We start from the raw sequence: 21,575 nt of genomic DNA on the forward strand, positions 1-21,575 counted from the left end.
GAAGGTTGAATGCTCTGAAAAGTTGATTTTGCAAGAGATGGGCCCTTTAATGCAAGATAGAAAAGCAACATTCCAGGCAAAGCAATATTTCCATGGACTCAAGCACCCACCAGAAAAGTTACATAGTGCTACTTAAAAAGAAAACAAACTTGCATCGTAATCTTTCAGTATAACATAATATTTCTTCACTTTTGCAGTTAATTATCCTGTCTACTCCCATTTGCCAAACACTTAAACCCATACTAAAACATTTACAGCTACATTTTAGCGCTTTTCTGATGGATTGCCGTAATATTGTCCTCGGGATACTAAAAAAAATATATTAAGAAAGTCATTTTTGTCTGTTTCGCTCTCCTCTACCTCCATTAAAACCTGTTCAAATACAGACTGAATGTTTAGCACTTCATTTTCTTGGCACAGACATTTCAGATGACACACGTTTAGCAGCTTGTTCTTGCATTACTTCAGTGCACCAGAGACAGGCTTGCTCTCAGGGGCTTTAATGTCTCCACACAAAGATTATAAGGGCTCTTGGCAACACTAAATAGACTTTCCTATATTCAAAAGTTTGCCAAATTAGTAATACCAAACACATGTATTTCCTAATAACTGAAGCTGCAGGTTTGCAAGAATTTCAAAATATGACTCATGAGTGGGATACAGTAAATGTCACAGCACTCTAAAAAGATTGTCAGGTTTTTGTAATGAAAAAGTGAGGATTACAATTGTGTTTAACATTCTTATCACGTTTTTATCAAATTAAGTACGGATTTGAATGTGTATTGTGTAATTTTTCAGGTGGAGGGTCAGTTTTTCGTCATGGAGATGTTATTGCTTTGTCTGGAATGTTTCACAGTATGGCATTAAACCTTTCTGTCATGATGGAGACCAAACCAGATCAAGTTACAGGTCAGATCTGTAGAGAGGCGACCCCGCTCATAGCCAGAATGCCTGTTTTTTATGCATTTTTGAGCAATAAGAGCACCCCTAATTTAATAAACGTAAGGTAGATCTGTTTAATGTCATACTGCAGAACTTTCTAAGCAGAGCAATGACATCTCCATAGAAACAAGCAGGTGATGGACCCCCAACCAAAAAGTTACCTAGTGCACCTTTAAATGGGACAACAGCAGAAAGGAGAAGTTAGTGAGTGAGTTAGCTGGAGGTACTTTTGGTTCAGTCTTTCTTTTGTTTCCTACTTTTTTGTCCATAAATGAGTGCAGTTTGGCTCAGATACATAGAGACACATTGTAGTTTTGAAACCTTTTCTCACATAGGACATGTTTTTAGTTGACAACAGCTTTAGAATTAAGCAACAAAATGACAGAAGTTGAATACTTTTCTATAAAATGCTATTCTCTATTATATTTCTTGCCCCTATACCACAGAAGAGACAGGAATGGTTTGTTGATAATAAGTATAAATTTGTACATAAGACATAAAAATAATAAAAATGAAGTTGAAGATAGTTAGTTAAGACTTTCTTGTGATTTAAAAAAAGCAGTAGTGTGTAAGAAAATAGTTATTATTACAAGTATTGTTGGGTTATACTGTATACTAAATGCATGCAAATAATTATTTTATGCTATAAACAATACCCAGATACCAATCCATAATGAAACTACTAGTAACAAAAGTACTAATTTATTGAGTATTGTATTGAGCATTGATGAAGAAATAGTACAAATAGGACAATGGTTTGGTCAGCTGCAGTTGTTTTTACTGTAGAAATAAAGTTTGACTTGACTTGAACGTTGGGCCTTTTCAACAAGTTTCAGTATAATCCAGCTGCGGACACAAATGGGCATTCTCGTGCTATGGGCGTTCCCGTGTGGGTGGGGGCTCCGTTCTTTATCTCAACATCAACATCCGGATTAACAACTTTCGATAGATAAAATGAAGACGAAACAGCAGCTATATCAGTGATACAGCCAACAGAAGAACACTTCTCAATTAATGTTGTTGAAATAAATAGCCATCTTACTGACACCATGGTCTTTCATCAAAGTCTAAGCTGCTCCATTGCCATACGAAATATTCCTGGGCAAATGACGTTATACCCAGTATCCCTTGTGAAACTGCGTGACCAGGAACGCCCAATGAGGGTTCTTGTATCATGACAGAAACGCCCAAGTCGCAGCTGGACCCTTCTCACAAGTTTCAGTTTTAGAATAATCTGTATCAGACCTTGTATAAGACTAGCCACCTAGTGCCTCCACTCAATTTCATTTTCTCTCCAACTAGGTCAGGAATCAAAATACACTAGACGGTTGGCAAAAACCTCAGGAGTGCAAGTTTGGGCACCAGCCAATCAGCAAAGAGCCATATATTCTGTGTTGTCAGTGATTCCTGAGATCGAGTTGTTTGGTGAATTTTATCAAGGGGAAAGACGTTATTCTCCTTCTTCCTACGGGATTTGGGAAAAAGCTTAATATACCAGTTAGCCCCGTTAGCGGCACATTACATATGTCATGATCAAATAGCAGTGAATGGTTAAATTAAAAAAGTACCCGCCTACTGTCGAGCGAACAAATGCTAACACTGCGAGGTCAGAGGGTTTCTATGAAGTGAAACCGGCTGATGAATCAGACCTTGTATAAGACCACCTAATGATATTAAACTACTGTTAATTACATTATGTTGAATGAAATCATTTAATCAATATTTATTTAGTTTTTTCTGTAATCAAGCTGATATTCATTTTTGATATTTCATTTTTTATGTATTTTTTTTCTCTGCAACAGATCACCGCTCCAATGTCCCAGTCCACCTCGCAGACGTCCCTCCCACAGTCCAACCACTCCTGGAGCCCACTCTGGATCCCACCCTAACCCCCACCCCAACACCCATAACACCCCCCACAGCACCCCCCACAACACCCCCACCCCACAGTCCTGCCGGTGGCTCAGCCCATACAGCAGGTGCAGCACGTGCCGAGGCCGGAGACGACCAGCAGCTCGGAGAATATAAACCACATCGAGGTGCCCCCCATCCCCATCCAGGTCCCAGTGAACAACCTGCGCTCCGCCTCCCCCAAACCAGACGCCTCCGAGCTCTACCTCAAGTCCAGGGCCATGCTGGACAGTAAACGTGAGTAAACCTGTCTGAAGTACTCTCATTTAAGTTAAACATTTCTTATCAATCTATACAGTTAGTTCAGAATGAAAGATATACTCATTCATCTGTTTAAAAGTGTTCAAGGTCCAAAGAGGTCATATTTATTATTATATTATTATCAAAGTTGGAACTTGATCTTTTCTTTTACTGTCTAGACCCAAGACCATGCTGTATTACAACAAAAATCTGGAGTTGAATAATATTAATTTTAGTTTCTCATATCTATATATAATAAGACTGGCCTATAGAATGCGGTGATGTCAACTGAAACCCAGCAATTTGTCTCCTAGCTATTTATTATATGGTTTTATGGTGGACAGAATAAAAACAAACTTTGAGAGTTGTTCAAAATATGTCAACATTTTCATCGTGTATCAAAGGATAAGATGGTGTATTTTCTTCAGAGAAATATTGCTAATCTAATGCATTGGTTCTCAGACTGTAGTACATGTAATTGTGTGGCGGTATGTGTTTTTTTGGGAGTCTTTTGGGGATTTTAACTCTGGTTTAGATCTTATTTAGTCCTGCTTTACAACTGGTTTATAATCCAGTTTTATACCTGCAGATCCTGTTATAGTCCAAGTTTAGTCCTAAAAGAAAAAAAAAAGAAATGATTAAAAAATGTAAACATTAGTCCTAGTTTATTCCTGATTTAGACTCCAAAATCCAGAGTTCATGTAAGGGGTTTACATCAAAAGTCAAGCATGTTTGGTGACACAGGACATCAGTGAATCTGTTGTGGAAAAAAATATATTCAGTTTAATTCAATTCAATCTTTATTAAGAACATGCAATATCTGGTTCATATTATTAAAAGAAAATAGTAAGAATAAAACATTTAAATACATTGCATGTTATAATGTATACAGACAAGACCACCAGTGTCTCCACAGCTTAGAGGTGAAACTGACAGAGCTCCTCACAGGACAAACTAAAGCTTCAATGATATGATGGCTCAGATTCATGGCTCTACATATAAAATGAATAAATACAACATCTGATAGTGACAGCACAGTGTCTCACACCACAGTTTACAAACATTTCACTGGCGCTACAGAACTCGGCACTTTCAGTAATATTCTCAAAGAGTCGTTATAGGCCACTGTCAAACGATATATCTCTTGATGATCAATAATTAATCCATTTGTGAAGCTCGATGAGTTTTTAGAATATACACCAAGGTTTATTCTTATTACAGCAGATATGGACAGGGCCTAGGCCAACAGCCTCTCCCTACTCCATATGACCTGATTCTCTCCCCAAGTATCTGCCCCAGAGCATCTGAGCTCTGAGTATTTATACAGAAATACAAGTTACATACGTACATATCAAAGCAGAGCGACTTTTGTTTCAGAGTCTGGTGCTAAAATAACATAAATATGAGGACAGCTAAGACAATATATCGTTTCCTGTGTGTGGAGACAGTTGTGTCTGATGAGCCTTTACACATGTTAATGACTGGTCTGCGTCTCAGGTACAAATCACATTCATTTACACAAAGACAGATTGAGAGAAATCTTTTCACAATATGAATTTCCATCACAGATCCATTCTTTTTATGTATTATATTTCAATCTGGAGCATCAGAAAGAGCTAGTATTAGTATCTAATGAGTTAGCTTTAAAGCTCAGACCTCACTAGAAGATGTTTAGGACGGGTCTGGGGGGTCCCTGGACACTGGAATTGGTAGAAGTGAGACCGAGAAGAGCGGAGACTGAAGTGTACCATGAGAATATGAGAGGCCGAGGAGGTGCTGGGCAGGAGGTTTCAATTGGGCAAACTGGGCGCTGATTGGACAGGAGTGTTTGGAGTGATGTAAGCTTTCCCAATGTACCAGTCAATCAGTTTTTCACTTTTGGTTTTGGTTTTGGTGGTTATTTTTAGCCTGTTTCACTCATGTTTGTGTTGTATTTTTGTTTTGCCTGTTTCACACTAACTCTAATAATAGGTTCCGGGCTCATTATTTCTTCAGAATATGAAAATTGCAGTGAAATATTGCTAACAATGTTTGCTGTCTGTGATGCTGCCTGTTGTACAAGTTTAAAATAAGCGCATTTCTATTTGTGTCATTTGTGCAGCTCCAAACACAAAGGACTTGGATGTTTTTATCAAAAGGAACCAGGAGTCGGGCTTCGGCTTCAGAGTGCTTGGAGGGGAGGGCCCAGAGCAGCCGGTATGACACACACACAATTAGCACTGCACCAGAGCAAGAAAACTCATCCATGCTTCCTTATGTAACATTCACACACAGAAAGTTCAGTTACATTTAAAGGTGCACTATGTAACTTTGCTCTGCCTGGAATGCTCCACAGTATAAAATTAAACAGCTTTGCCTTACATTTGTTAAATTACAGGTGGTTTTATAGCTCAGAAATACCTAGAAAAACAGGCATTGACTGTGAGCGGGATTGCCTCTCCACAGATCTGACCTGTAACTTGCTTGTTTGGACCCACCATCAGAAAAGTTATACAATGCACCTTTAAACAAACATACCATCAAAATATGTCCAAACTGAAAACCTATTTAGAACTACCTGACAAATATCAGGACTATGTATTTTTACGCTGTAAAACTTTTCTCCATGGAGATATTACTGCTCTGCCTGGAATGTTACACAATATAGCATTAAACTGATCCATCTCCGTGAAGCTGCTATCTGACAGTTAAAAGTGTACTTTTTAACTATTCTGGTGCAAGGTTGGCCTGGGGATGGGTTATCTTTGTCTAAAATGTTCCATAGTATACACAGTTACTGGAGAAGCAACCCTGTTCACACTGTCGTAAGAATGTATGCTTTTCAGCATATATTTGGGCAACACCTGTAATTGAAATACCGTATTTTTCGGACTATAAGTCGCACTTTTTTTCATGGTTTGGGTGGTCCTGCGACTTATACTCCGGTGCGACTTATATATTAAAATTTTTCACACTGTCAGCCGTGAGAGGCTCTAGGCTTGTGTGCCAGTTTTCTGCACATGTCTCCTGCAGAAAAAAGCCACTGTCCTACTGCAAGTAGTGAAATATGCAGCAGAAAACGGTAATCAAGTAGCAGAAAGAAAGTTTGGAGTGAGCGAGAAACTTGTGAGGAACTGGCAGAAAGTGGGGGACAGCTTCACGGCAAACCGGAGGGTGCGCCATGCTTGGACTTCAGTGACAACCGAAGTTGCGCGGAGTTACTCAGAAGTGACACAGAGGATGAAGAATTCAGTGGATTCAATGGATTTAGTGATTTGGAGTGAGATGGAGAGTTTGGTAAACTCATGTTATGTTGTTGATGCTATAATTATCAGAACAACTATTAACATACGTTATGTTAACATACCAGATGCCTATTCAGCCTGTTGTTCTCTGTTCTATTGTTATTACTATAACTTGCCTTTCAAGATGTAATGTCGGTTCCTGGTCTTTGATTTTATAAAATAAATTTCCCCAAAAAGTGCGACTTATAGTCCTATACGACTTACATGTTTTTTCTTCTTCATTACGCATTTTTTGGCTGGTGTGACTTATACTCTGGATCGAATTATAGTCCAAAAAATACAGTAATACAAAATCTGAGTGACTTTATTTTATATGGAACATTCAGTCAACACAGTTGATGGGTTTGAAGCTATGGTAACTACCCTCTGTTGTCATAGCAATTAAGCAGTTTAAACCAGAATATTATCTATTTCGAATGGGGAAACGTGCTGTATGGGTCCTCACAAAGTCCCTCAAATCAGGAAGGAATTGTTTGCCTGAAACCCATGAATAACATCTCAATGGAAACTAGCAGTTGTCAAACCCTCCACCGGGAAAGTTACATAATGCATTTTAACCTCTGAAGTTAACTACATTTTTAACATATGGTTCAACACCATCCCCAACCAGTACCTGCTGTTGCTGTGTCCTTAGGCAAGACATTTCTCTAACTTTGTTTATGCTTGAGCGTGATTAGAGGAGCTGATGGTGCAGACAGCCAGTCGTGCTTCTGTCAGTCCACCTCAGGGAAACTGTGGCTACTGGCTACACAAGTGGAGTGAATGAATAATGCATTTCAGAATCTGGAAAAGCACTGTTTAAAATTAATGCATATTTCTTTTTTTTTTGACAAATATATTTATTATGTCTTTTGATATAACAAGAACAAAACAAAATATGCATAAGGGCTGAAAAAAATATACACAGAGCTGCACTGCAATGTAAACATATTTCCAGGCATTAAAAAAAGAAAATTAATAAATAAATAAAATAAATGGACTGTGGTATATATAAAAAGTTTTTGAGATAATAAATTTTGGCAAAACTGTCACCTTTATCCTCCAAATCATACCAAATCTTCTCCGTATACAATATATTAGTTCATTCAGTTAACCACATCTTAAACTGATGAACTATATCAGTTTTCCGTAAGGTTAATATAACTTTTTTTTTGCGATTTACCAGTCCGTATACTACAGTGTGTTGTTCAGAGGAGTTCATGCGGAGAAGAGAAGGGCCATTTTTGGTTCTGGGACTAAAGAGCATTTATACATACTTGAATACCAATTTAAAATATCATACCAGAATGTTTTATGTTTTGGATAAGTCCAAAACAAATGAGTCAGTGACCCCCCTGCAGACTTACAGCGGTCACATAAAGGTGAAGTGGTAAGAAAAGTTGTGTGCAATTTTGTTTTTGAATAATGAAATCTGTGCAAAACTTTTAAATGGATTAATTGATGCCTCACATTTATAGAACAGGATTGGACCTTGGCTAGACACTCTCCCAGACATTATTCTCTCTGTGCAAGCCGAGCTTCTCCTCCCAAGGATTCTTTATAGCAGACTAATGCATATTTCTAATGATTATATTTTTTATATAGATTAATTCAATTCATGAATGTAAAGTTATAACTCGGTGTACTTTCTGTATTTATTCTATCAGACAGTCCCTGTACAATTTATTTATTTATTTATTTATTTATTTGAGACAGGGACAGCGCACAATTTTCGCATTAACCTTGACAGGAGAGATGCATTGTACATCAGGTTGTAGCATCAGTGCTAATTTCCACCTGTAGTCCCTGGACAGGTTCATTGATTGATTGTATTTAACTGACCTTGACTATCAACTGTTCTGGAGACCTGTAGCATGTTTTTTGGGTTGCTAGTATAGTCAGGTTCATATTCTGTCCTTTATTTCTCTTTAGGTGTACATTGGTGCGATTGTTCCCTTGGGTGCTGCGGAGAAGGATGGGCGTCTCAGAGCGGGTGACGAGCTGCTGTGTATAGATGGAGTCCCGGTCAAAGGAAAGTCCCATAAACAGGTCCTGGAGCTCATGACCAATGCGGCCCGCAACGGACAGGTCATGCTGACTGTGCGCAGGAAGCTGGTGCATTCAGGTACGCTATTTAAATCTCTAAAAAGCATAAGAGTAAGATAAATAAAGCAAGTTTTCCTACGGATTATATGGTGTTTTGAAAAGGAATATTCCGTATGTTCCAATTTTAATATAAGTAAAATTGGTAAAACTTTAAGCAAATTTTTTTCTTAAATTGTATTCTTACATTTTTGATGAACTAGTTATTCCTAGTTATTCATATTCATTTTTATTTCTAACTTTGTCTCTATATCTAACTCTGTTGCATTTTTTATTTTTTCTATGAACAAACACCAGTTTCCCCATTTCCAAATTTTTCAGTGGTCAAACTTCAGACTTAAAAGATTACTAGGTAACTCTCTGGTTGGGGGTTCGTCACCTGCTTGTTTCTATGGATGTCGTTGCTCTGCCTGGAATGTTCCACAGTATGACATTAAACAGCTCTACCTTACATTTATTCAATCACAGGTGTTTTTACAGCTCAAAAATACCTAGAAAAACAGACATTTTGACAGTGAGCAGGTTGTCTCTCCATAGATCTGACCTGTAACTTGGTCTGGTTTGATCTCCATGAAGATAGAAAAGTTTAATGCCATACTGTGAAACATTCCAGACAAAACACTAACATCTCCAGGGAGAAAATAATTTGACAGAACCTCCACCCGAAAAGTTACACAATGCACTTTTATCTACCTCCGAACTGTGAAAAAGAGAACTCTTGCTGACAATGGCCAAGGTGTAATGGCTGTAAAAAAGACCATTAAAAAAAATATATAAATTTATACACAACATTACTCCTGTTAAATATTGAGTTCATAATAGGATTTATTTTTAAAAAAGTCATTTCATTTTGTTGGTACATGATTATTATTTGTCTTACATGATTATATTATATTATATTATATTATACTGTTTTCTGGTGTTGGAGAAAGATTTTTATGAAGCACATCGGGTCCGGTGAACAGCAGGGGGAGCTCCGTGTTGGTCTCGGGTCATTAAAACCACTGACTAAAGACCTGAACGACCGCTCTTTTATTTACTTAAGTTTTATCACCCTTTTACAGGGGCCGTGCTTGTAACAAAGGCAGGTAAAGTGTCTTGCCCAAGGGTACAGGAATATGGTAAGATAGAATTTAAAATCTTGCTATAGAGAAATGAAGGGCAGATGAAAAGAAAATACTACAGGTAAACTATGTAATTAAAAAACATGAAATAAAAAATGTATGATTTAAAGATGCACTGTGAATTTTTTCTGGTGGAGAGTCCTACAAATGCTTTTCTCCATGGAGATGTTTTTGCTTTGTCTGGAATGTTTCACAGTATTTCTATCTTCATGAACACCAAACCTGACTAAGATACAGGTCAGATCTATGGAGAGGCGATCCCGCTCAGGGTCAGAATCCCTGTTTTTGTAGGTTTTTTGGAGCTATAAAACCACCTGGAATTTAATAAATGATGTAGACCTGTTTAATGTCACACTGTGGAACAATCCAGGCAGAGCAATGATATACTGTATCCATAGAATGAGCAACGAGTAGGTGACGGACCCTCCACCAGAAAAGTTACACAATGCACCTTTAACATGGAAAAAAGTTGTGGTCATTTTGTATTCATTTGCTCGTATAAATTCATAAAATTATTGCTCTCCGTGTGCTTCTTTCTACACCACAGGTACCGTATATAAAGTCTCTCTAAAAAGACTTTAAAGCTTAATTTTGCAGCCATTCTCTGGATTAGTATTCAAACGGAAAACCTCCTAGCCACGCTTTGATCTGCGATTCTCCAGCTAATCCTTTAAATTTGTTCTGGACGAGCGTCTTGTGCCTAAATAAATAAAGTTCCGCTCAAATTGACTTTGGACGCTGGGGCGAAGTAGATGGATTCCCCCCAAAAACACATCTTGGAAAAGCATTTCTCATTCCTGCATTTTTGGAATTGGGTGCAAGTGAAGGGCATAGATTAGATATAGAAACGCAGCACAAAGCAATAGCAGCATTCAGTCTTGTTTACTCCCGCAAATAAATAAATGGCGCATAGAATGATACAAGCACTTTTGAAATGACTTAGGGGGTTTGATGTATTGCAACAGCAGTGGCCGGATCACATTGCAGAAATCAGACATCAATCTTCTATGGCGTTTTACATTTGGTTTTAGAAATAGATTTCCCAGACGCAAAATGACAAAAATGGAGCCCACTCAAATAACTCCACAAACAGGATGAAGAGAGATGAAGACGGAGAGAGACAATGAATGATGTGGTCTGTTTTATAATTCACAAAGCAAAGACAATACAAGTTGTTTTCCTTGTTGAAATCAATCACGGACTAGAGTTCCGAGATTTAATAAGGAAATCGCAAATTATTTAAGTAACTTTATTTCCACTCATAACAAAACAACAGCATAGTCGGTATAAAACCTTGCTAACCCTGCGCCCTTAGACCTCGAAAAGTGTTCTGATGTGCGCTCAATTTTTGTGGTCGTTTTTCAGTTCATATGGTAGTCTTCAACGTTAATGCATATGGACATGTTTGATATATGCACTGTGGACAGAATCCTACTATTAAAACATACATTGCAAATGTAATCTCTACAGAAAATGGTGATTACCTTATCATATAGAAAAAAGGGCTACGGATATAAACTACTAGTCAGGCTGGTGCCACCTAGTGCCTCTACTCAATTTAATTTCTCTCCAGAGACTAGGTCAGGAATCGGAATACACTGGACAGTTCGCAAAAAACGCAGAAGTGTGAGTCCGGGCACCAGCCAATCAGCAAAGAGCCATATATTCTGTGTTGACAATGATTCCCAAGATTGAGGATTTAAAACCGGAACAAAGGGAATGTTTGGTGAATTTTATCAAGGGGAAAGACGTTATTGGAATTTTGGAAAAGCTTATTATACCAGTTAGTCCCATTAGCGGCGCGTTACATATGTCACAACCAAATAGCAGCGATTGGTTAAATTAAAAAAGTATCCACCTACTGTCGAGCAAACGAATTCTAATGTTGTGAGGCCAGACGGTTTCCACAAAGTGAACCCAGCTGATGAATCAAGCTAATAAAGTACTCCACCTTCATTAAACCACATTTTGAGATGCATATTAGTTATTGTACAGATTAGTCTTCTTCAAAATTCTTAGGAATATCCCAACATTTTTTAATGTTACTGTTTTTTTTAAAACAGTAATTCTTACAGTAATTTTCAAGTTGGAGGTCTGCCACCATGGAGATGTTATTGCTTGGCCTGTAGTGTTCCAAAGTATGGTATTATTATGCATTTATTCATTTATGGGTGTTTTTATTGCTCAAAAATGCCTTTAAAAAGAAGCATTCTGACCGTGAGTGGGGTCACCGCTTCACAGATCTCACCTGTAAATGGCCTAGTGGCATATCCTGCTTGTATATGGAGATAAATAAGTTTAAAGCCGTACTTTGGAACACTGCAGGCAAAGCAATAACATCTCCACCGGGCCCTCCACCGGGCAAGTTACACAATGCAGATTTAAGTTAAGTTTATTTGTTAGGGCAGTGGTCATTTCCACCTTGTACACATAGAAAAACTACTGAACATTACAATAGATTACTTTACAGTACTGTTCTGTTCTTTCTCAGATGGATCAGCAGAGGAGGACAGTGGAGCTCCTCAGCCCCAGCGCGTGGCCTCTGCTCTGGTCAGCAGTTCACCGGTGGTCCCTCGTGTGGATGTGTCTAACGTGGCACCCCCCTCTGGACGTCCTGAGAGCTTCGACGTGAACTTGACTCGCAAAGACCATGAAGGGTTTGGGTTTGTCATTCTCACCTCCAAGAACAAGCCGCCCCCTGGAGGTAAGAGACATAATGACAACTGTTATACTGTGGTTAAAAATTATCTTGTGAGGTTTTTATTCCAAGTCTTAACTTTGGCATTGTTGGGAAATTGCAATTCTTATAGTTTCAAAAAGCAGGACTAGAATGGAAGACAAATTTTAAAACAAATACAAAAATTTGAACCTGGAATTATGTTACAATCTCGTTTTGTCTCGTTCTCATGGAACCAATCTCACATCTCCTCCTGTCTTGTGAAAACTGTGTCTCGCGCCACCCTAACCTTCTTTACTTTTTTATGTCGTTGTTATACATAATTTTACTTTGCTTGTTAAAATACTGTGTACAACCATTCGTACAACTTCCAAGATTTCTGAAACCTAAATCATCTCTGGACTTGGTCTAATGTGAAGTGGTTTTCAATCAGCCTACCTGAATAAATGAAGGTTAAATAAAACAGCATGAGGAGTAAAGATGCCTTATGCATGCATTATTCATTCACTGATTCAATTGCGATTAATTTTGCAGTCTTAATCAGGACCAAGAGTTTCAGTCATTTCTAACGGTCAGTGATCAGCATTTTAATAGTGAGGTCTACAACCAATTTTCTGTCAGTAAAAGTATCTGGTTTGGAGCAGAGTTCAGACTTTAAAGGAAGAAATGCAGAGATATTTTACGCTAAATGAGACTTTTTAAAAAGTGTATATCGGGGGTCTCCAACCTGTTCCTCGGGAGCTACCAGGCTCTTATACTCAACAGACAGGTGGAAGAGATGATGCGCCAAGAAAGATTCTGGTTTGATTGTGTTTTGAACAGTTTTTGCATTTCATACACACACTCCTCATGGAAAACACACAAAGAAATGCAGATGATGCAGCTTTTAAGTTAAAGGCAACTGATCTGGTTGTCAGAGAAGGAAACAGAGCTGCTGCACGTGAGCTCAGCATCAATGAGTTGATATTGAGATTTTGGTGATGAACTGACTCAATGCAAAAAGATGTCAAAAGCTTTCAGAGGTGATAAAAGCAGACGGTCCAAACTTGAAAACGTTCTTGAAGAAGTGGACTCCTGCAGCTTATTGACAAGTGCAGCCTATATATGTACAAATTTAAATAAAAAAATGTAAAAAATGATCATTCAATAAGAGAAAAAAGTGTTACCGTATTTTCTGCACTATAGGGCACTCTGGATTATAAGGCGCACTGTCATGGACTATAAGGCGCATTAAACAAAACACAACAGTTAAATAAGTCAGTCAAACTTTATTTAACGCATTCACAGTAACTCAACTTTGTTCAATTGTAACACTTAAAAAAATACTGTCTGAGACGCTAAATTGTTAGTGTATTCACAGTAACTCGTAATTGTTCAAACAGATGCGCAATTACGGCATCCAGCACACCCGCATCCCTCTCGTCATTATCCGAGTCAGTGTCTTTACTGTTACCTGGCAGTTCAGTGATGATTCCGGTCTTGGTGAAAGCTCGGACCACAGTTGATACTGCTCGGCGCTGTCTCCCTGTCTTGGTGAATGTGTGTTTGCCTTTTCTCATCTACTGCTCCCACGCAGCGCGCACTTTAACTTTATAATAGCCTTGAGTTTAAAGTCGGCGTTGTAAGTGTGTCTCTTGACAGGTGCATTTTGATACTTTAAGGAATCACAGTATGTATTACTCCGCGATGCTCCTGACTATGGTAGTCGTAATGCTGCGGTGGTGCGGCTTTGTAGTTTAAACTTATGTATGTATATATTTCAGTAATCCCACACAAAATCGGACGTATCATTGAGGGCAGCCCCACAGACCGCCTGGGCCAGATGAAAGTGGGAGACAGGATATCGGCTGTGAACGGTCAGTCCATCATTGACCTCTCTCATAACGAGATCGTACAGCTCATCAAGGAGGCGGGCAACTCCGTCACTCTCACTGTGGTCCCTGAGGATGGTACGTTTAAATCAGTTGCATGCTTGTTTACCTGCATTGTTGCTTATTGTCTGTTTAATTCCAATAGGTTTTTACTACTGGGGGAGACACAAGGGCTGTGCAATTAATCAAATTTTAATTAAACCGAGATCCAATTGGTGCAAATAGTCAGTGATAACATCAGGTTTTCTTAATGGAGCCAGTACTCTGTCAGTAAAAGTATACGGTTTAGAGTTCAAACTTTGGTGGATTAAATTGGATTTTAAAATGGTACTGATTAAAAGTCAGACTTGTTTATGTCCATGAACAAAAGCTGTACTTGTTCGTTTTTATAAAGAAAAAAATGCAATCAAATGAGTCAGTAGACATGTTCAAAAAACCCAGAAGACATGATAATAAAAAAAAAAAATTAAAATTAAACCAAGGTAATGAACTGAAGGAATTATTTATTATTTATGGAATAGTTTTAGGAATAGATAAATAAATCAAAGTAAAAGAAATAGATAAAATAAGTATGAAAAAAAGAAAAAGAAAGTGAAATGTATAGACATGTTTAAAGTAACTGTCAGTGTTGTGTATTAAGTATTATCTGGAAAAGGGAGCAGGTAGCATAAGATTTCTGCTCCTTTTCATTCATTTCTTGTATGGTTAATTTTAAGACACTGTGGATGTCTTTTTATATTTTATGAAAAAAAAAAAAAAATAGACTGTAAAATCTTGATGCATGTTTTGCCATAGACCAGACACAGTATAAACTATTCCTCACGTGTCAATCATTGGTATTGGAGAACTATCAAAAGAAAAAAAATATCCAAGTTTTAGAATGTGTTGGGCCCTCCCAGTTTAAATGATGTATTATGAAAAGAAGCAAATTTCTTCTGTTGCTTAAAATGGAAGTATGTCTGAAATACAGCAAAGGATTCAGTTGCAGTGGTCTGACATTCTGTGTGCTTTTAATAATACAAGTTAGGGCTGGGCAAAAATAAAACATATTTATCACATTAATCGCATGAGTTCCTGTGATTAATCATGATTACCTACACGTTATACGCAAAACCAATTAATGAATTAAAAAGTAGCATAGCGCATTTTTATTGGAAATGTAAACGCAAGTGCCATACATCTGTTGTGTCTGTAAAGTCCATGTTTATACTTCTTCCTTTGGAGAATCTTACTCAACAAAAGAGCCAATTTCAGTGTAGTTTGTCAATTTTTAGAATTTGACTTAATGAATTGAAAAGCAAATGTCAAGTGTGTGATCAGCAGCAGTAAAATAAAAAAGTATTCAGTAAAAATCTCAACAGAAAAAATCTAATCAAACCAAATACAAAACTGAAATGTATTGCCACTGCCAGGCCGTTAATGTTATCCTGTTTGATATAAAAATGAGGATCTCAGTCAAAATGTTTATCCTGCTTTCTTTCTCTTTGTTTTCTGTGAGCGCCACAGCTGTAAGCAACATTCTCAGCTCGCTCACAATGGACTTTTTCAAAATAAAAGCCAGCAAGCAACAGACATTCACAATAAAACAATAAATTATAAAAACTGCTGTAAGGGAAGAAAAATAATTGTTGACGATAATTAATTAATTAGTTAAAGCAAAATGAACATGTTAACGTGCCCGGCCCTAATACAAATTTATATATGCATCTCTTGTATGTCAGACTAATGATGATGTTTTAATGCCGTTTACAGAAAGCACTCCTCCGTCTGGTTCAAACTCGGCCAAACACAGCCCCTCGGCTCACCACAGAGCCGTGGGCCAGCAGCCTCCCAGCCACCCAGACAGGTACGCTTATATCTGCACGTTCTATTAAAGTATCATCGTTTTTATGGCCAGTTTAGATTTTTCTTTATATTAAGTAGTGTTCAGCCGTATGGTATCAAATTAACTGCTCACAAATTCCTCAGTGATCAGTGTGAGCAATATGATCCCTCCACAGCTCTCTAACTTGAGTAATTTGTCACCATGGAGACAAAAATGTAAATGCCGTATTGTGGAATATTCAACATCTCCCTGTGGACATAAAAGACTTACAATCCTTTGGTGCAGTGTAACTCTATTAAACACATGCTTAACACGAGGTTTTGCTTCTTGAACCATAATTGAGCGTCCAGCCCCATGAGGTCAGAAACACTCTCCCTTGGCTCTGCTCCACTTGTGATAGGACAGACAGTAAATCCCCAGTGTATACGTTCGGACTGTGAAGCAAAGAAAGAGACAGAGATTATAATAGAGAGGACTGGGCAGCGCTTTGATCTGTCAGTTTGAAACCAGATTACCTGTGTCAGACTCTTCTAATCCTTCACAGCAGCGGGAATTCCGAGCACCCACGCACAATGTTCTATCTGCCTCATTTAGTCCCATGTCCATCCACTGCCCACACTGCAAAACTCTACAGAACTTCTACACAAACTCAATTTACTGCTGTCTGAAACTGAATTCTTATTTTATAGGTGTACAATATATGTAACTTTTGTGGTGAGGGGTCTGCTGTTTGCTTGTGTCATGGATAGGGATGCACCAATACTGATCCTAATATCAAATAACGGCTCCAATACTGAAAAATTAGCTGGATCAGGAAGCACTTAAATGATAATGGTTAAGCCAATACCCTGGCTTTTTAACTGGATGTAATAAGATTTTGGATTTTGGCCTAGAGCATCTCATAATGTTTTATTATAATTATTAATTCATTCTCCTGCCCAAGTACTAACCAGGCCTGGCGCTGACCTCTGCTGAGCTTCTGAAATCTGATGAGATCAGGCTATGACAAGTCAAGTACCAACATTGGTATCAGAACTGACAAAGCTGGAGCATCCCAAATCATGGAAATATAATTGCTGTGCTGGCAATGTTCCACAGTATAGCATTAAATGTATCTGCCTTGCATTCATTCAAACTACCTCAAAATTATGTACTGCAGTGAGCAGTCGTGTCTCTCCACAGATCTGACATATAAATTAGCATAGTACTGCTTGTTTCCAACATCGAAGTTTGGAATATTCTAGGCAAAGCAACATTATCTCCATGGCAGACCCTCCTCAAGAAAACTTACACATTGCACCTTTATGAAGTGACTGACTTGAATTGTTTCTTTATATTATTTGTTTCATGACATTGTGTTTCATGACAAGTGCAGTAAATCATCAGGGTTATATTTGGAATCATGATTATTTAAGATGAAGACATTGTTATCATACAGTTATTTTTTGAAATAATCTTTCCTCTAGGGTTTTTAAATGTTTAAACTAGTTAAACCAAACTTAAAAAAAGGTTCATATTTTGACTCGGGTCATTTGAGCTGATGGAGGTGATATTTTACAGTGTAATCTCTGGCTCATGTGCAGGTCAGACCAGGGCAGACGGGAGCAGAGGCTGTCAGCGGTGCAGTTGTTGTTGAAACAGTTTTGTGATAACCAAAGCTGTTAAGGGCATTAGATAGAGTCCTGCAGTGTGCTATGTGGTCACAGAGGCATTCTAATGAGCCCAGCCAAGTGTTAAAGTACACTGGTGTTATCGGCCGCTGCCCTGTACAAGCAAAACTGCACTTTGAAGGATTTGTTATGGTGTTTGAAGGCAGTAAAATGAAGCCTGCTACTGTGGAAGTGCAAGAGAGGGCTGAAGAAACACTCTTGTTTATTTATACAGAGCAACTACCCCTGCTGAGCTCTTACCTGTTTATAGTCTACTGGATATGCACACTCATACATCAGTGACAAACTTTAAGTGAACTATACTTTGGACAGTACTGACAGTCCTCTTTCTTTTTTTTTTTTTTTTTGCAGGAATGGCGACTCAGAGCTCAATAACCTCTCAAGAGACACTGGCCAAATGATCACATCAGGCCCCAAACAGGCAAGTCCAAAGCTAATAAATGTGATAAATAGGGCTGGGTATCATTAAGAAGCTGCCGATACGATACATAGGCCATGATACGATACATAACTCAATACATAGGTCACGGTACAATACACATCTCGATACAGTGCACTTTTGATTCGATACAATATATATCAAATCGATTCAATATGGTTCAGTAAAAAATAATTTCTAAATCATGGCTGCGATGCTAAAAAACTGTGTTAAACCACTTCGTGTGCAAAGTTAATATAAAACTCAAAAATTTTAATCATCAAAACAGTGAAAATGTCAAATGTGTCGCATAAAAGAGTTTCAACAACAAAACTGTAGGGCTGTAACAAAATCATTTAGTAAAATATACCAAAAAATAGTATAAATATACTATAAATAATAATATATATAATATATATATATATATATATATATATATATATATATATATATATATATATATATATATATATACACACACAGTTACAAAATCGTAGCGTTCCATGAATAAATAAATAAAGATAAAGCTAGATGGATGGATAGATAGATGGAGGGGTAGGTATATGGTATTATTATTTATTTATTATTTAGGACAACCAAACAATTACGAAATGCATGTGCAAAATGAACAGAAGTATATCATGTGCACGGGACTGATAAAAGCCAAAAAAGACACTGATCCCAGAAGGTCAAAAACAGTTTTACGTTTCAATTATCTCTTTAAAAGGTCAAAGGAAATACACATGTCAACATCTTAAATCTAAATTTGTACACTGATAGTGGCGTGGAGGAGTCAAGAAGGTCAAACACTTGTGGCCTGATACCACTACTCCATTGCAGACATATACAGACATATGAACCCGAAGAAAAGCAATAGAGCATAATATATATTGTCTGTGTTATTCTGTATATCAAACTTATCAGTACTATTAGAGTCAGGAGTACCAGCAATTCTGCACTCCAGTCTACTATTATGTAAATGATTCTAAAATGAAAAGTGGTTATTTGGGTAATACAGAAATTTTGATTGCTTGAGAAGGTGGTACTTTCTGATTCTAGTGCTACTATTGCTATTACTACAATATATTAATAATACTAAAACCAAAAATGCTACTGCTGCTACACACTTTTCCAGTAAAATCTGAAATAAATTGCAGTTTAGTAATCATAGCACCGGTTCCAAGAGGTCTAAGAGCTGAGTATCTTATGTAAAATCTTAATGTAGTATGTGAAATTATGGGTAGAACTCTAAATAGAGCTATAGAGCATAATTATGTAATAATGTGTGTGTTATGCTGTGTGTGTATAGGGCTGTTTTGTGGTGGAGCTGGAGCGCAGTCACAGAGGCTTTGGCTTCAGTCTCAGAGGAGGGAAAGAGTACAACATGGGTCTGTTTATCCTACGACTCGCTGAGGATGGACCTGCGCTTAAAGACGGCAGGATACATGTGAGGAGCTTTCAATTATGTCTATAAAACACAAAATGAATCCCTTTATGTGGACAGATTCAGATAGTACAGTCCAATCAGATGTGTTTATTTCAGTGATGCATGTGAAAAGAAGAAGCTCACTATCATTTTGAATAAAATCTAACTTTTCTAACCCCAGTTTATTGTTTCACTCATTGATTGCCAGATATCCGCAATGTTTTTCTGGCTTTTTATTTTTTCCCATAAGCAGCCATATTTGTTTTGATATGAACAGACCATGTGTGTCCCTGATTTATTAATCCACCTGTCAATCACAGCCATCTGAACTCCAGATTTAGAATATAATATATATGTATAATTAGAGTGTGTATTCTGGATCCAAGGCAATATGCTCAGTAATTTCAGAGATGAACTATAAACCAGGTCAACACATCTGCAATCTGAAAGTTTAACTAAATTATTTTGAAAATAACTAATGAATAATAACTAATGACTTTTTCCACTGCAGGTTGGAGATCAGATAGTTGAGATAAACGGAGAGGCCACACAGGGCATCACTCACACCAGAGCCATCGAGCTGATCCAAGCCGGAGGCACCAAAGTTCACCTGCTGCTGAGACCAGGCCAGGGCCTAGTGCCCGACCACAGTGAGTCCTGGGCCCTCGCGTTTCACATACAGAGCTGTGTGTGTGTGGATGCTTACAGACCTGTGCATGTTTGAACTGCAGCCTCTCTCTCTCATTCTATTTTTGATTGTGCTTTTATCTGCCTTGCTTTCAGAGTTGGGTAGAGATGATAAACATGTATTCTATCTTTAGATTTCTCAAAACAGTTTCTCAAGTAGAAGAGAATAAACATTTGGTGAAATACTGAAAACTGATTGGGCATAACATTTTTGTGTTGATGACTGAAAACACCATAATATTCTGGTATCTGTACGGAGGAAAATAATCAAGTAAGAAAATTAAATACAAAATTAAAAATGTTAAAGCATTGTCTACTACCTACTACCTACTTTCTTATAATTGGTATTCTCAAATAGAGTATTGCTACTTCAAAACAATATAACTCAAGTGGAGAAAAAAGCTTGCAAAAATATAGAACACAAAATATCCGAATACTGCACATGTACAACCATAAATAATTCTGAACAGTATATTGGTACATTTGGTTGGTTGCAAGAGTGGTGCAGTCGAAAGCATTCCGATATATAATATTTTAAAGTAATAATAAGGTAACATATTTGTATACACCTATTTGTATTGCAGTTTTCAAAATTATCAAATGGTTTTCCAGTTAAAATTATTTTATTGGTACTGTAATTGTCCTACCCACCTCTGTAGCTTTTTGCCTGACGATTTCTGCTCAGCACGGCTCTCTCTCTGTCTCTCCTCTGTCTCTGTATTTCTCTCTTTCTCTCTCTGTGTCTCTCTTTCTCTGTCTCTCTCCCTCCTGTAGGTCTGAACTCTTCCACCTCCTCCCTGTGCTTCTACATGAAACCAGAGCTTCACTAAAGACTGAGTCACTGCTTTTCTTGGTCTGTCCATAATAACTTTGGTAACTCTTTCAACTCTCTTCTTCTTGTCAAGTGCCATTCAACTTTCACACCGCCCCCATCAGTCTGTGCACAGTAATAGACTTATCAGTACTATTAGAGGCAAGAGAAGTACCAGCTATTCTGCACTCGAGTCTACTATTATGTAAATGACTCTGAAAGTAGTCATTTGGGTAAAGAAGACGGTTTGATTGCTTAAGAAGGCTGTACTTCTCTGATTATAATGCAACATGCTACCACTACTATTACTACAAACTACAATGAATTAATAATAGTAAAACCACATATACTATTGCTACTACTTGCTTTTCCATTAAAATACTAAATAAATTGCAGTTAAATTGAGTAGTTGTAGCACCAGTTCCAAGCGTGAATATATGGTATGGAGAACTAAGAGCTGAGTATATGTAAAATGTTGATATAATATGCAAAATTATGGGCAAAATAAAAAAATAAAAAAATAATATTGATATAGAAAATATTTTAAAGGTCCTATATTACGGAAAATGTACTCTTGTGAGTCAAAAGCATACCTAGAGTTGTGTTT

The 21,575-nt window shown here is 37.5% G+C and overlaps 1 protein-coding gene across 1 annotated transcript in view; it reads left to right on the forward strand.

Moving 5' to 3' along the window:
• The window catches only part of LOC110154019 (membrane-associated guanylate kinase, WW and PDZ domain-containing protein 3-like), a 367,298-nt gene that overhangs the window by 341,598 nt on the left and 4,125 nt on the right, over window positions 1–21,575 (forward strand). Inside the window, 10 exon segments of the mRNA XM_055165821.1 lie at window positions 495–521; window positions 2,839–3,090; window positions 5,195–5,289; window positions 8,289–8,481; window positions 12,075–12,287; window positions 14,024–14,209; window positions 15,884–15,977; window positions 17,978–18,047; window positions 19,354–19,491; window positions 19,982–20,120. Of these exon segments, the coding sequence (XP_055021796.1) occupies window positions 495–521; window positions 2,839–3,090; window positions 5,195–5,289; window positions 8,289–8,481; window positions 12,075–12,287; window positions 14,024–14,209; window positions 15,884–15,977; window positions 17,978–18,047; window positions 19,354–19,491; window positions 19,982–20,120 (1,407 nt within the window).

This window comes from Boleophthalmus pectinirostris, unplaced genomic scaffold, assembly GCF_026225935.1.
Source record: "Boleophthalmus pectinirostris isolate CB_2022bp ecotype Guang Dong unplaced genomic scaffold, ASM2622593v1 HiC_scaffold_8, whole genome shotgun sequence".
NCBI lineage: Eukaryota > Metazoa > Chordata > Actinopteri > Gobiiformes > Gobiidae > Boleophthalmus > Boleophthalmus pectinirostris.